This window comes from Lichenostomus cassidix, chromosome 10 (genome assembly GCF_008360975.1).
Source record: "Lichenostomus cassidix isolate B80296 chromosome 10, HeHo_3.0, whole genome shotgun sequence".
Classification (NCBI taxonomy): domain Eukaryota; kingdom Metazoa; phylum Chordata; class Aves; order Passeriformes; family Meliphagidae; genus Lichenostomus; species Lichenostomus cassidix.
Genome location: NC_139491.1, coordinates 13,952,116 through 13,968,159, shown reverse-complemented (window position 1 = coordinate 13,968,159; position 16,044 = coordinate 13,952,116). Strand labels below are relative to the sequence as shown.

The 16,044-nt window shown below is 40.5% G+C and overlaps 1 protein-coding gene across 1 annotated transcript in view; it reads left to right on the top strand.

Moving 5' to 3' along the window:
- The window catches only part of MYO1E (myosin IE), a 107,783-nt gene that overhangs the window by 86,505 nt on the left and 5,234 nt on the right, over nucleotides 1–16,044 (top strand). The window contains exons 18-25 of the mRNA XM_085070771.1: nucleotides 3,500–3,598; nucleotides 7,350–7,494; nucleotides 10,729–10,843; nucleotides 11,527–11,696; nucleotides 11,834–11,979; nucleotides 12,408–12,554; nucleotides 14,032–14,189; nucleotides 14,337–14,429. Of these exons, the coding sequence (XP_084926897.1) occupies nucleotides 3,500–3,598; nucleotides 7,350–7,494; nucleotides 10,729–10,843; nucleotides 11,527–11,696; nucleotides 11,834–11,979; nucleotides 12,408–12,554; nucleotides 14,032–14,189; nucleotides 14,337–14,429 (1,073 nt within the window). The remainder of the gene's footprint in view (nucleotides 1–3,499; nucleotides 3,599–7,349; nucleotides 7,495–10,728; nucleotides 10,844–11,526; nucleotides 11,697–11,833; nucleotides 11,980–12,407; nucleotides 12,555–14,031; nucleotides 14,190–14,336; nucleotides 14,430–16,044) is intronic.

Sequence of the window (16,044 nt, the reverse complement as noted above, 5' to 3'; positions counted from 1 at the left end):
CATACCAAATGTATTGTGATCACTTCTAATTTCTGCTTTGTGCTTTGAAAACAGCTTCTATTAAGAAGCTAAAAAGCCAGTAGGGTATCTGTATCTGCTTGTATGTATCAAATATGCCAAAAAGTGTCTGTAATCAACAATGGAGAAGGTTCCTGTTTTATTTCTTAAGTTTAATTAGCCAACGCTTTAAAAAATAATTCACTGGAATGTCCTCTCAGGTGATTATATAGACTTTAAATACATGTCTAAATCATCAGTTTGGTTCATCACATCTGTTTTAAGGCATCTTTAAATATATGGTGCTTATAACATCTTCTTGTCTGGAAAAAATGCTGGGTTTTTTTGCACTGGGGTAGGTGCTCAGTAGGGTATGTAAACTATGTGAGGGCCTGATGTAGGTAGCATTTATTACTATATACCAAGTACTTCTGAGAATGGTAAAATTGCTGATAAAGCAAGTGGCTATTTTTATCACAGTGAAACAACTTGCAAAGCCTGATGAAAAGCATTCTTGGACAACCCCAGCAGAATTCCCTTCCTGTCTTTGCATGCAGACCAGCACAGTCACATGCAGATGGAGAGCACTTACAGAAGCCATTGGGACTGCACTTCCAAGTCTCAGTGAGGACTTGGCAGTAAATGTAGACCCTCTTTAGCTTTCTCACCCTGAAAATCCTACTATCCAGCACTTAATTGTCCACTGACACTGGGACTAAAGGAGGAAATTAAATGATCCTGGGAAAAGTATTTATAAAACTTATAGTTCAAAATTGAGGGGCTTTTAAAATCAATCATTAGCATATTGGGAAACAGGCCTGTTATTGTGGAAGGTGTTGCTAGGAAACCAGTGAAACAAATACAATCCTAGTCCTGAGAAAAGGACAGCTTTCAGGAAACCCCTTTTGGAGCAAAAATGGGCAAGATTTCTTCTTGTCTTCCTATAATGAGGATGGTGTGTTATCAGTAGCTGCTATATTTGCCAAGTGAAATTCAAAGGATGGTATATGATCAGCCTCTCAGACAGAAATGGAAGTGCTGCTTATGCTGATAGTCTCCTTCATCCTTGTTTAAAAATCCCAACATTGTCCCATTTCAATCTGCAATTGCCTGTCTATTGTACTTGGACTTCACTATGGCAATTAGTGACAGGTCTGGGGAAAAGATATTTTTATATACATGACAATTCAAAGCTTAGCTTAATATTGCTGTTTCTCAATTTTACTGTGAAAAAGATTTAAGGGAAATAAAAAACATAATTGAGTTTTTGAAATTTTGCTGATTGGTTGATTTTTGTTTGGTTTGTTGTTTTTTTTTTAATATGGTCACATAATGCTACATCATACACAGGCTGCCTTAGTGTGATGGGTGTAGCAATGTGCTTATTAGTAGCAGGTTACTAGACCGTGAAAATGTAACTGAGAAAGGCAAAAAACCCTTTCACAAAGCCTGTCTTACTTCTTGCTCACAGAAGGCACGGAACTGCACCTTTCTGCTGCTGTTGAATAACTCCAGAATATTTAGCACTGAAACATGGGCCTTGTGTAATATCTAAACCTTGTATAATACCTTAGTTATTCCAGAAATTGGGGTGTTCTTAAAATGTGTTTTTGTTCAGGTCCTGGCACAGCCACTTGGACTTGTATTCAAAACTGCTGCATTAGCTGAATTCCCAGACCCTGACCTGCTTGAGGTTGCTGCCTGGAGGGAGATTTTCAGTGTGTCTTTTCTCAGAAAGGAAAGGAAAAAAAACAGAAAAATGTCTCAAATTCTCTGGTGCTGGACACTGATACTGGCAGGACAGTAAGAAAATGGGAGTAGTACTGTTGCTCCAGTGCATTATTCCAGATGTGAACAGGAGGGAAAGCTATAAACAGGAAAGTGTATTTTTGTCCACCAACTTTGTACTGCACCAGAATTCTTGGAGTGGGTACAAAATATACTTTATTCCTTGAACACAGCAAGATTAAAATGTGTAGCATTCTTTATTGTAAGCCAAAAGAGCAGTATCACTCATCATTTCATAAAATACCTCTCCAAAGTGGTCTTTAAAAAGAAGAAATAATTGAAGGGATTTTGTCATTTGCAGCAAGGGATTTCAAAAGATTTTTCCCTTCATACTATGAGTCATTTGAAAAAAATGTCTCAGCAAAAAAAATCAACGGGCAGTAAATTTTATATTAAAATTTCACTCTTCAAAATAGCTAGAGGAATAACATTGAATTAATTGAGAGTGTTTAAGGATTTGGAAAATCTTTTGTAAAATCAGAGAAATAGTAAGCAATGCAAAATTAAATGGCTTCTTACAGGCTCACATTTTAAAAATTATATGTAAACAAATGCTCTTTTATCTACTGTTAGGACTTGCAGGACTAAAATCTGAACAACGGCTGTATGTCAGACCGAAAGCTAAAGCTTTTACACTTTGCCCTATAGAAGAACAGCAACAGAAGCAACAGAGTGAAAAACTGATATTGCTTCTTTCAGCACATGACTTAGATGAGATTAAAGAGGGTATCAGCAACTGAAATTATTCAAATCACATTTCCAAGCATTAATTAGTAGACTAGCAGGATGTGTAAGAAGAAATGTAAAAACAAAAAAAAAGTACCACCGGTGTAGAAGGAGGGAGAAGTGCCACAAGGAACCTTTTTTCTTTTGCCATTTTTCTGCTTTGCATTTCATGGGCACATGCTTGTTCCCTGCTTAGGACCTACTTGGAAGTGTTTGGTGGAACTCTGATGGTGTTGGGATAGTTAACTATGCCTCAGTTCCCATGCGCAGCAGAGTTCCTCCTCAGCCATTAACACTTTCTGTGGGACTGGGAGCAGCTCGGCTTTTGTTTGTAATTTAAAGTGTGCCACGGATGAATCATCCATTACTGCCTTCAGCCAGTTTCGTGCCTATCCTCGAACCCTTCCTTTGCAGCATGGTAAAATTAGGAGGAATTCTACCTTTTCATCAGCATGCTGATCTGGCTTTCTTCTTTCTGATTCTTTGTGCAGTGAAAGTTTGTCATCTGGGGCTTTTTCCAGCCATCAGATTAGGCCTTTTCTCCAAAACAAGGGGGAAAAAAATGTTGCTGTGTTGCTGTTTGAGCTATGTAAAGCATAGGAAAAACCTACAATAAAAGAATATAAAACAATTTTCCCGTCCCTTAGACACCAGCTGTGTAATTATGTAGGTAATAGTTACTTGGCCTTTATGGGTAGTATTATTACCTAAGAAATTTATACATAAATTACTTTGGAGATGAGAAGTTTAAGTACGAAAATATGCTAAGGTAAACTTGCTATGTGTATTTCAGTGCTGTAGTCTACCTGCTTGTAGTATCTCTCCTACCATGCAGTGTGCAGGGTAATGTGCAAGAATAGATTCGTTTACCTGTGCATGAATTTTAGCAATCAATAGTTAAACATGATTAAGATATTTAAGAATGCCTCAATCCACAAGTATGCTAAAATAAAATGGATTTTAAGCCTTGCATTGTTTTTGTCCCCAGGGTAAAACATCAAGTGGAATACTTGGGTCTGAAAGAAAACATTCGAGTAAGGAGAGCTGGCTACGCCTACAGACGGGTTTTCAAGAAGTTTCTGCAGAGGTAGGTAACACTCGTTTAGAAGTATCGTTGTAAACAACAGCACAGTTGTTTACATGATGAGGAGGGAACCAAGAGGTTTGCAAGTTTTGAAACCTTCTCATTTCCCACTTACCCTTTCTCCACATGTGCCTTGCTCAGTGGCCTAGATTACAGAGATTTCAAAGTGCTTTAAAGCCTGGCTTTGTGTTTTTGAAAGTACTTAATTTTTTTCTGTAAACTTGCCCAAGGCCTCAGTATTTGTAGTGCTATGAGAGGGTTCCTCAAAGTTACAAAGAGTTAAAGGAACTGCTGCAGTGCCTGAAATGTGAGTGTCCAGCTGCAAGCCCTTGTCTGAAATGTTACTGCTCCAGCTCTCCCAACTCTTCTTTCCCCACGGCAAACAGAAGATAGGTAAAGAAATGCATGCCTGCCATTCAAGCATTGCAGTGTAAAGGGTGACCTTAGCTGAAAGTGCTCGTTGTCCTTGCACTGGTGTTCCAACAGCTGGGAATGGGTACAGCTCAAACCTCTGCAGCTGCTTGCTGAATGAATGAAAGCAAGTCAGAGCTCTGGAAGATCAATCCTGTTCTCGGTGTCTTAGGACCAGCTGTTAACATGATTAACTACCTCCACTAGCTAATGAAATCCTCTTAAATAAGAGCAGTTGCAAGATTTATACAACATTCAGCTTCTGTTTTTCAGAAACTGGGGACATACAGCTAATAAGTGCCCAAACAGGCTTTATGTGATAAATCAGCTTTTGTTGGAAGTCTTTGCATTGAATTTGAGACGATAAAACAAAAATCCAATGAGTTGTTGCAAGGAGTGGAGTATAATTAATCAGAGAGCACAGAACAAAGCCGTTGGTAATACTTCTTGATAATACCAAGAATCTTCTAATAATGTAGTAATAGTCAGACCTAAAATCTCTGAAAGTATGGACTTAATTTTCATTGTGGAACAATTTTAAATTCCCTTTTCTTCATGGTCTTCAAGCCCAGATGTATAAACGTGAACATGCTGCAGCCTATGTTACCTAACACAGACTGTTGCTGAGACAAGTATCATTTATACTGAGTGTTACATGCAGCCTGAGCACAGGTAGTGAGGGCTGGGCAGGCCTAGCACTCTGCCTGAGAGCTCTGCAAATAGGAAAGCTACATGGGACTTCTGGATCCACAGGCAGCTGAAACTCTTCTTTACGGAATTCATCCTTTTGTTTCACAATTACTAGCTTTGTTAAATTTAACACTTTGTTATGAGTAAAACTCTTCCTGCACCGTTTCCATTCACAGTTGGTAGCATCCAGAACAAGCTCTGTTCTGACCCCCTGAGTGAGTGTGAGTAAAAGCTGAGGCATGGGATGGCCAGGAAATGCATGCTTGTACACTTGTTTTCATTGGGCGTTCCTTGGCAGCTCCATGCAAGTGGAGATTGCTGGCCTGAATAGACTTTTATGTACAAAATTTACATTTGCATGCAAAAAGCCACAGTCACTGAAAAGGCCTGTGTGTTCCCAAGCATAGCCAATCTGAAAGCTGAGCTCCCACTCCCTATTTAGCCATCAGACCTAACTGCTTACTGGGAGTTTGTAATAGATAACTGAGGGGCAGTCATTTGAAACTCTTTCAGAAGCATGTTAAGAACACATTTACTACTTGTGCTGAAATAATCTGCAAGATCAAATTACACAAATTTGACAAACCTGGTTTCATGAATAGTGATGTGGATGGTTTCATGGGAAGCATGCACAAGGACACTGAAGTGCCATTGCTAAACAGCAGTGAACAGTGAGAGTTGTCACATTGTCAAACTGAAATTCTTAAATAGTGCATGTTATAGAATAATCTGTTCCTTCTGCCCTGTAGACTTGTCACACCAGTAAAATGTATTAAGTTAATTTGATTAAAAAGGAGAATTTCAAATCTCTTCTTACTTTGTACCTAAGAGCTTCACTTACATTAAAAGGTCTTGAACCTTGTTTTTCCCTGTGCCCTTCTTTACAGCTCAGGAGACTGTAGTGGAGAATTTGCAGCATGCTGAAATGTCATGTCACAGTCTCTGGTGTGGAAGGTAGCAGTTTCCAACACCTTTGTTAACCTCAGCTCCTTAGCCTTCAGACTTGCTTAGATTCACCAGTACAGCTGCACTGTTGGCAGTATATGATGAGCCTGCAAAAGATGCTGGTAAATAAATGAGCTGGGAGTTACTTTAACTTACAACTCCTTACTGGGTTGCATCTATTTATCCCATAATACTGATAAATTACATAAACATTTATGTGTGCACATTGTCTGAACATAGAGTGTGTATAATACACTGCTATATTTAAAGTGGTGTAAGAGCTGCTTCATTACACCATCCAACAGAGTACCTGAGCATTTGTTAACTGAGAGATTTGACCGTGAGAACATCAGTGCTTTGAATCCTACTGAATTATTCAGAAGTTGTTCTCTTTTCATGCACTTTCTATTCAAAGGTGTTTGGGTTTTGCGATACATTTCTTTTTAACTCTTTGCTTCTTCTGTGTGGTATTGTAACTTAAATTGCATGAGCTGTTTATGCTTCTTGGCTGGATAACATTTTAGATATGATGATAATGAGTAATTAACATTCCTTTAATGTATTTTCCAAGGATTCCTTGTATGATTTTTGAGAACATTTTATTAGGAGCTGCCTAAATCATCTTAAGAACTTGAAAATTAAAACAAACTGACCTCCATACTTGATCACCTTTTTCATTTGTTGAGTAGTTTTACTAATAAGCATGATTTAGTTTACATAACTTAAGTAAGCCTAAGGCATTAAAAGGAAATTTCCTTTTAAGAAAGAGTAAAGAATATAAGATTTTGTGGACAAATTTGTCTCAACATACTTAGCTGTTGTCAAAGGAGCCTAAATAGCTGCTGCCAGAGAAGTTACTTACCCATACCCATAGACTTGGTGGGGCAGCTAAAGCCCAGCAGTGGAACAAGGCAGCTTTGCAACTCCAGTTCCAAAGCCTAAGTGAAGCCTGAAAAAGTGGACAATTTAAAAGGGGCTGCAGCCTGGCATCTACTTCATTCTCAAGGCTTATAGAGGACACCATGAAAGACAAAGCTGTGTGCTTCTTTCTGTCAAAGACATGTTGGAGCACTTCCCTGCTCCTTCCTGGCCCTTTGTGTGGGCAGTTCCCAGTGTTCCCTCAAGTTAGGACCATCACTGCTACTTCCTTCTAGCACCAGAGGCCAAGCCAGGGGCTTCCTGGGTTACAGCCGGGAATGGCTCCTTGCTAAATGCAGCCCAGCTGTTGAACAGGTGGGTTAGCAGCACAAGCTGCTCACTTGCTCAGAAACAGAATAGACCTTTGTAAGAATAGGACAGACTGAGAAGGCTTGAGAAGTGTGAGTGAGTGAGATTTTGGACACATGCTTGGGAATCTGTTTAGAATACCAAGGATGTAGGTACTCAAATGTGGACCATAGGTCATTGCTGGTGAATAACTTTGCCCTGGACTTAAGCAGATACCAGAACTTTCTGTAAGTAACTGCTGCAGTTACCAGATAGTAACTTAGCATCTGGAAATGGGAGACTCCAGGGCACTGTTTCCCTTCCCAGTTGTTTAGTCTTACTGAACAAGAAACATCTTAATACTGTGCATCTTCACACACACCAAGCTCTGAGTCCTGCTGCCATTGTCAACCTGCCCCAGGGTGATGCTGACCCAGAGTCAGTGGTGTTCTGCTGCTGCTGTTTGAGCCCAGGTTTTAATCTATTCTCATTGGTGGTTAAGGTATGCCATTCTGACCAAAGCAACCTGGCCCTCTTGGAAAGGAGAAGAGAAACAAGGAGTCCTCCACCTGCTGCAGTCAGTCAACATGGATCCTGACCAGTACCAGCTCGGGAAGTCCAAAGTCTTCATCAAAGCTCCAGAGTCTGTAAGTGTGGCAGAACTACATTCTCTAAGTATGCAACTGTTTGCTGAAATCAAAGTCCTGCCCACTCAGAGGCTGAGCATGACACCTGCTGAGGTGGGAGACGAGCTGGGCAAGTCTATCATTGAAGCTGTGTAAAGGGCACACTACACAAGGCCACTGCAGGGTTTTGACACTTAATACAAAGAGAATTAAATGCATCAAGAAGAGGAAATGGGATATGAAGATGCTTTGGTATGAAGGACCTGTCCTCATAACAACTACTGGTGATGTTAGAATAGTCCCCAGGGATGGTAAGGAGAATATACAGTATTCAGTAAATCAGTGTTCTGGAACAACTGCACCTTGCAATCCCAAAGAGAATATTAGGGAGGCATCACAAGGCTGTTTTTATCCTGTGGCTACTAAACCATGCAAAATCTGTTGGAAAAATGTTTTCTTATTTTGATGTTCAGGAAAGTTGTTAAGGAAAATCTGTGCCCTACTCACCCTCATGTATTCCTGATGCATCAGAAGCAATGGGGCTTAGTTTGTGTAGCACATCTTGCAGTTGAGCATTGATTTCTTGGTGCTTTATCTGAAGTTACATGCTAACATAAAATCTGAACAATTCTGTAGCTGTCATTTGCTGTTCCAGGAACATGTTTTTTTCTCTGTAGAACAATAGTAATTCAGGCAATGTCACTGCTGTGTCCAATCACATGGCAAGATACTTGTTAAAGGAAAAAATGCTTCTCCAAGTTGTAATAGAAATTTTGTTGTTGCTGCCATAAATAGGGTAAGATGCTGTTCAGGAATAATGGGATTTACATTCCTGCCTACACCTGAGAGACATGTTTATACACTACAGCACGTAGTACTTGGGATGTTGGTTATTACAATACTTTAGGTGCATATTGGCAGAGCAGGAAACTCAAATGTGATTGATCCTACTTGGTCATTGTAACAACACCCAGCCAGCCAGTCCTGAGGCTGTGTGAGCTTTACCTGCTTCTCTGGAGCACAGGCTGTGATTTATTTCTGGAGGTTATTGGCAGTTTTGTCTTACAAAGTCAGTGTGATTTCCTGGTGTCTGTCTTCTGTTTAGTAGCCAAGGGGCAAGTGCTGCCACGGGATTGATGGATCCAGTTGCCTTTCACTCAGTTAATAATCTGTACCCCAACATCATGTGCTACAGGTTATTTTCAAGAGCAAGACATTGTTTTGCAGTGGAAGCATCTTCCCATCCTGATGCATTGTTGTGACGCTAAGTCCTGGGTACATGGATATGCCATTTAATGGTCTATCTGTGAGTTTTACTGAAGGGCAGTTCTGCAGGTTAGGACATGAAGTTGACTGGAAATTTTTTTGGGGTTATGTTTCGATTTGAATTTAAATTAATGCTTTAAATTAATGATTTCTTTAATGATTTAATTTTTTTTAATGCTGTGAAATCTATTTTTCAATAAGTACCAAAAAGAGTCTGGGCTTTTTTTATTTTAGGTTGAAAATGTTTTTATGAGCTGAATCTTTTAAAGCTTGATTTATATCTTTTATTAAGAAAAACAATCATCTTCCATCTCGTATTACTAAAATATTGGCTATTGGTTGTATTGCTTTTGAGAAAAATAATATTTTAGATGGTAAATGAAATTTTTTCTTTCTACCACTAAAAAGCACCTGTTGTGGTTCATCAGATGAAAAATACTTGATTTGCTTGCGAGTGTAAGGGGAGGCTTTATATACATATTTTAAGAAAGGGTTTATGCAGTATCTGTGTTTCTGTAGCTTAAGAGCCATATTTTAGCTCAGTGATTTAGTTGAACTTCCATAATGGTGACCTTCAGCTGCAGGTGATGCATTATTTTGCACTGGGATCTTGCAATTAGCATTATTGTTAAAGAAATAAACGGTGAGTGTTCATGAGAGACAGCATTAATATTGTCACTGTGACCTGCATTGCACGAGGGCTTGGCTGTGCCCCTGCTGCAGCTGAGGATGTTTTGGCATCAGGAGCTCTCATGCCTGTGCTAAACCCCAGCCAGTGCTTGCGCTCGGGAAGAGATTTTAAAAATTTTTTTATATAAGTTTGCTGTATATGGAGAATTGCCAACTGGGAAATAAGGTTTTATGGGTGGCAGAAAGGAGGCTTCATTATTTACATTTCCATCACACACCTGAATAAATAACTGTACAGGAGCAAATGAGGTTCTGTGGAAATGGTTTGCACCAGATCAAGTTTCCTTTTTAAGATCAATATGAACGACAATATTTTTCTAGATTTGCATGGTTTAGAGCAGCAAATTAAAAAAAAAATCCTAAAGCCCAGGTTTGCTTCTCCCTATACCTGTTTTTACTAATTTTATCTCTTTTGAGAGCTAGAAGGAAAGTCTTGTGAATATTTAAAACACAATGGAGGGAAATAATAAGCAACGGTCATGTCAGTGGACTAATAGAGTGCTGCAATTTAGCCAAATGCCTGTGCTCCTGATAAGACAAAAGCCCCATTTAACTAAAGTGTGTAAAAATCTATAGTGAATGTGCTCTGTCCTACAATAATTATGAGGTTGTTTTAATGCATTAAATTTATATATATTTTAGTGGGACCTGGGAAGTTCTCAAAAAAGGAGATGTGCCTTCCATTTCTGCTTTGATAAAACAGTATTTTCTCTTGATTTCTGACATTTTAGACCCAAAGATTTTACTATGTCATACTTGTGAATTGTAAGGTTATAGTTGCAAGTCCTGCAGCCAGCTGACAACCTTCAGTGGTGAGAGAGAATAGAGCCAGGGGACACAAGGGTATGAAATTCAGCCAGGGAAGAAAGGTGCTTGTGAGCAGTGAGTTATGTCACACATTGCACAGATCCCCACAGCCATGGTGACATTCTGACTGGAGAAGTAGGAAACCGGGAGAATGTGTGTAGATGGAGGCTGAAGAAATGGCCAGTGGAGAACCCTGAGTTGCACCAGTAGAATATTTCAGGGAGAATCCATATTCCTCTTCATCATGAGATATGGAAATTAATGGGTAAACTGGTAAGAGCCACAACCATTCAAGCATCAGAGATTTCTTCCAGAAAGGATTACCTTAACATTGCAGTCTCAGATCGCACAGTTGTGGAAGCGGCACCAGCTTGGATCTAGAGTGAAATGCACTGGAGATGGTAAATCTCCAGTTGTTGCAAGTAAAATAATAGCTTTTTCTTGAACTTTGCATGTAAACTGTTTGATTTACCCCACTGTCTCTTTGTACAGCTGTTCCTGTTAGAAGAGATGAGAGAGAGGAAGTATGATGGGTATGCCAGGGCCATCCAGAAGGCCTGGAGGAAGTACACAGCCAGGAAAAAATATGTGCAGATGAGAGAAGAAGGTAGGTCAGAACTTCTGATGGCAGAGGCTTCACACATGGCTCCAGGGACAGAAGGAGGGACACAGAGAGGAAAGAAATTTCTCCCTCTCTATAGGCAAAAGTTGCATTGCAGCTCTGTCTCAGCCTGATTGCACTTTGTTGGACCCCTAAGGTACCACTGATGAGGTTGACTGCTCTGCATGTGCAAATCTCTTAGACTGCCCAGTGCTTTGCTCTCAAATCAAAGCCCGACTGAGTAGGACAGACATCTGAGATGCTGCAGGGGAGGCAAAAAAATAAAACGTGTCCCACAATTATGCAGGATCTGAATAATCTGTAGGTGATAAAATCAGTCCAAGAACTCTACTGCTTAGTTGTGTGTGACTGGGGCTGCGGGAATGAAAACTGGGTTTAGAAGGGTTAAATCTCCAGCAGTGAGAAGTTCTTTAGTTCCAAAAGTGCTCCCAGTTAACCGGAGCTACTTAGCTTGCCATCAGTGTATTTCAGTAGGAGTGGATTTAATGATCACATATATTCTTATCTAAAGGACTAGTAGCAGTGCTTCACTGTTTTTTCCATATGAGAAACAATTTGGTTATCCCTTCTTCCCAAGAAATTCTGCTTGAAACAGTCGGCTCTTTGAGAGCATGTGTTTAGGAAATTTAGTAAATGCTATTAATCAATGTTTATTTTTGATATTTCAGCATCAGATCTATTGCTGAACAAGAAAGAGAGAAGACGGAACAGCATTAACAGGAATTTTGTGGGAGATTACATAGGCATGGAGGACCATCCTGAGCTACGGCAGTTTGTGGGCAAACGGGAGAAGATCGATTTTGCAGACACTGTAACTAAATACGACAGACGGTTTAAGGTGGGTGTAACAGCAGCGTCCCCTAAAGACGAGTTCTGCTGGGAGTTAGAGTTGTCTTCACCATCCAGTGACAGAGACTGCCCAGGTGAGAGTCACACCAGGTAGGACACAGCTGTGTATTTGCAATGTTGTTTCAGAGTGTGAAGCGAGATCTCGTCCTCACTCCCAAGTGCATTTACCTGATCGGGCGTGAGAAGATAAAGCAGGGCCCAGAGAAGGGCCAGGTGAAGGAAGTCCTGAAGCGAGGGATGGAAGTGGAGAGAATTCTTTCTGTTTCTTTAAGGTCAGTACCTGGAATATATTTTTCCATTGATAGAGCAGTTTGTGTACGGTGGGGAAAATAAGCTGATTGATGAAGAGGGAATTGAAAGCTTTCTTTCTGAATTTATCTCCAATCACAAAATCTGCCATTATTGAAGAGAGGGGTTGTAATTGTAACGTTATTAGTACATGGTTCTTTGCTAACAGTAATTATTGTAAAATGACTAAGTAATATTCCTGTCTCTCAAAAGGGATTGTTTGATATTCCATTATCACCTCCTGAAAAAAAACAAACCTGTTCTCAGAAAGCAAGGCTCTATAAGTAATGCTGTTTGGACTTTTATGTTTTTAAAAATTAACCATGAGTACTCTGCAAATGCCATTATAATGCTGGCTGTAGTTGCTGATGACATTTTAAACTGGATGATACATGCTCTGATTTCCTTGCAGCACCATGCAGGACGACATGTTCATTCTACATGAACAGGAATACGATAGTTTGCTTGAATCAGTCTTCAAAACGGAGTTTTTAAGCCTCTTATCAAAACGATACGAAGAGAAAACACAAAGAAAACTACCTCTGAAATTTAGCAATACGTGAGTTATGGCTTTTTTCAATGGGTTCTAGGGATAAATGGTTTTTGTTCTTGCTGCCAAGGCAAATGAGTACATGCAAATTGTGGAGGTCCTGACACTGTACTTTATTTTAAAATAATAGGAGGTAGCACAGTGTAAAACTTGTATTGTGCAAGGAGAGCAGACTTTGTGGTTGCTTTGTCAAAGTAATAGGTTAGGATTTACTAGGGCGACTTGTCACTTCCCACTGTGTGTGCATGGAGAGCTGCCATGGCACTGGGCCCAGGGTAGTGCATTTCTGCCAGCAGAGCCCACGGCAGGGCCACTGCACAGCTCCTGTCAGGAGCAGGGACCATCCTCTTCCTGCTCCTTCACCTTAGCTAGGAGTGCAAACATCTCAGTTTGAAAGAATTCTGGGCACATAATGTAACAGCCTGAAATGCTGAAGTTTGTTGTTGGTGCTGTTGGTGGTGTTGGCTGCAGGGTGAAAGAGTAATACTAACGAGGCCTCACTTAAATTTTATTCAGAACACTTTTTAGAAACAAGCCTGAAAACCTAGAGCAGGTCTGATATGCATTTTGGCTGTGAGGACATCCTGGAAACAATCCCAGCAAACATGTGCTTTTGTTAATACTTCCACCCATTAAGGAGATCAGCAACAGCAGGCCTTGGATTTGTATGTTTATTTTATTGTCTTCAAAAAAGTGGAGGAATTATGAAAGGCAACAGGAGATCACTATTTTTGTTTGGAAAGGTGGTAGGATAATTGAAGTGTGGAACATTACTGTAACATACACTCCTGTGCACTGGGAATCCAGAGCCAGTACCAGGAGTAAATGTCATGTATTGCACTTCTGGGGTCTTGCCCAAAACCAAAACATAATTTTCTAAGCTCATATCTGAGTACAGTTCAGAGCAGATGGCTAGTGTGGAAATGCTGGGAAAGAATGTGTGTGTCTGTCTGCTTGGGAAGGAATGTCAAATGAAAAGGCTGAGGTGCATATATGCAAAATTGTTCACATGCAGAACAGCAGAGGGCCTGCCCCAAAGCACACACATGGCAGTGCACAGCCATCCACACATCTCATGGGTGTGACCTGTACCAGTGTGTGCAGGGAATGTTCACCAACACAGCACGTGAGCAGCTCCAGCAGAGGCACTGGTGGCTGAGGGCTCACACAGCTCTTATATGGACCTTTGTGCATTTTTCCTCAAAGCTCACTGTTCTCTCTGTGCTCTCCAGGGCATATTAAACTTCCTTGGAAAAGCTGTACCAGGAAAGTTAAAACATCAATTAAGAAGAACATTTTAAAAAAAAAGCATGGAAAAGAGATTTAATTAGGTGGTTTATGTCAGCTGAGTCACTCATGGAATACAGATTCTCAGTCTTAAGCTTTTAATTTTATATTTCTAAGTTATCTGCTGCCAAGCAGTACTGTCTTGATTTGATGTAGAAATTCTGTTTTTTTCATTCGTGTGTTCAAATGCTTCTGTCAGACTTGAAGTGAAGCTGAAGAAGGAGAGCTGGGGGCCCTGGAGCAGTGCTGGTTCTCGACAATTGCAGTTTATGCAAGGCCAAGGAGATGTAGCCATTCTCAAACCAAGTAATAAAGTGCTGCAGATCAGCATTGGACCAGGGCTACCAAAGAATTCCCGTAAGTATGAATTTCCTCTAGAAATCAGGGAATGCTTTATAAATATAGAGAATGGTTGACCTATTCTATCCATACTTGGCAGCCAGCAGGACTTACCTAAGTAATGTGATTGTGAAGGGGTAACAGAATGTTGCTGGTTTCTTTTAGGGCCCACTAGACGGAACCTTACCCAAGGCAGAGGCTATTCCAGCAGGTCTCAAAATCAGACTTACCCTATGAGAGCTGCACCACCTCCTCCGGGTAAGTCCTCTTAGCTTGGGTTAACAGAATTCCAAATGCAGGCTTTCTTTTTTCTCACGTCATCTGGTAATTTTCACACATTAAAAAAATCATGGTAACAATTTGAATTTCTCTGCATAAGATCCTGCCTGGAAAACATCAGTTTGTAGGCATTCTTTGAAGCGTCTTGCTGGAATCTGCAGACAGTCAACCTGATATTCCCCAGAGCCATCCTGCTTGTTGTGGATGGTGACTTGTTCAGAGATTTGGTGTAGGCCAGTGACTCTAAACCTGACCCTGTAGCCTCCACTGTGCAGGGTACAAGCTGTGTGCTTATCAAGGCATAGACAATGCTTTGCAGTGGAACTGCTTTCAGTGCCAGCACAGTACAGAATGCAATTTGTGTCTCATTGTCCTGCCCTGTCAGACATGTTACAGCTCCTGTGTGCCTGAGTGCTGAGATACAGCAGCTGTGCCAGTGAACAGCAAGGCTCTTTCTGATGTCATTAGGGTGTTCCACTTCTGCCCTGGGCAGATATGATTAATTTTGCTTGTGAACTCAGAGGGGAGAACAATATTCCATTGAGCCAACATTTCCCAAGAGGTTTTTTTTTTTTTTTTACTTACACTCCCAGAGTACTTACTTTTTAACAAAAAGAGTCCTCTTTCAGTCAGCTGCTGTTTACTGAGAAGCACAATGCTAATGGTGGAAGCTGGGGGTGTGACCAGTCTTGGTCACCAAATTAAATAGACAATTCCAAATCCTCACAGCTGTATGAGTCAAACTAAGGACTGGGGGATCTGCCAGAATTGGCAGTGCAGTGGGAAATTACTGTACGAGCTGACCTGTCAGCAAACAGAGATAGTGAATATTTGTACAGCATCAGTAAAAGCAAGGAGAGTCTGGTTTGTATTTTCAAAAAACTGTTTCAGGAGTTTTATAGCTAGGAGAAATTCAACAGTGACACTTGAATGTTGTGTTGACCCGCAGGCACTGGGGTATCACATTTAAAGGGTGAGTAGAAGGCTTTCTTACAGTCCTCTTACCAGTTACAGTAACATGGCTTTTGGTTTCTTTGGTTGGTTTTTGAATGTTACACTCTATTGTAAAGTAGCCACACATAGCTGGGAAAACAAAATTGCAGGCAGGTGCTACAAAAGCGCTCCAATTAAACTGTCCAGACTTTCAAGGAGTTTGAAGCCATGTCATGATTTGGGCACATTCCTCCTTGAAAGTCCCAAACAATTATCTGGGTTCTGCTATTTTCACATCCAGATTTGAAATCAATGGTGCAGTCGGTAAACAGAGTGTTCTTTTCTGTACATGTTCACAATAACCCAAACCTTTATTTATAGCACCATAATGTATATGTGCCAGGCTGGCTTGGATTGCAGAGGGGTTGATGTAGGAGTTTTTGACCCTTTAGCTCTGCCATGGTACCCAGCAAATCTCAGAAGCAAAGAGCAGCTGTTGAAGGCAGGATTTTTCCAGGTGCCAATGATTATCAATTCTCTCTGCACAGCTGTTCTTTCTTCTGCTGTTCAGCAGGCATAATCACAGGGGGAGAGGAGAGGGTCACCCATAGCATAAGGAAACTAATTTTTAATAGAAGCATAAGTTCCCATTTTGTTCCAC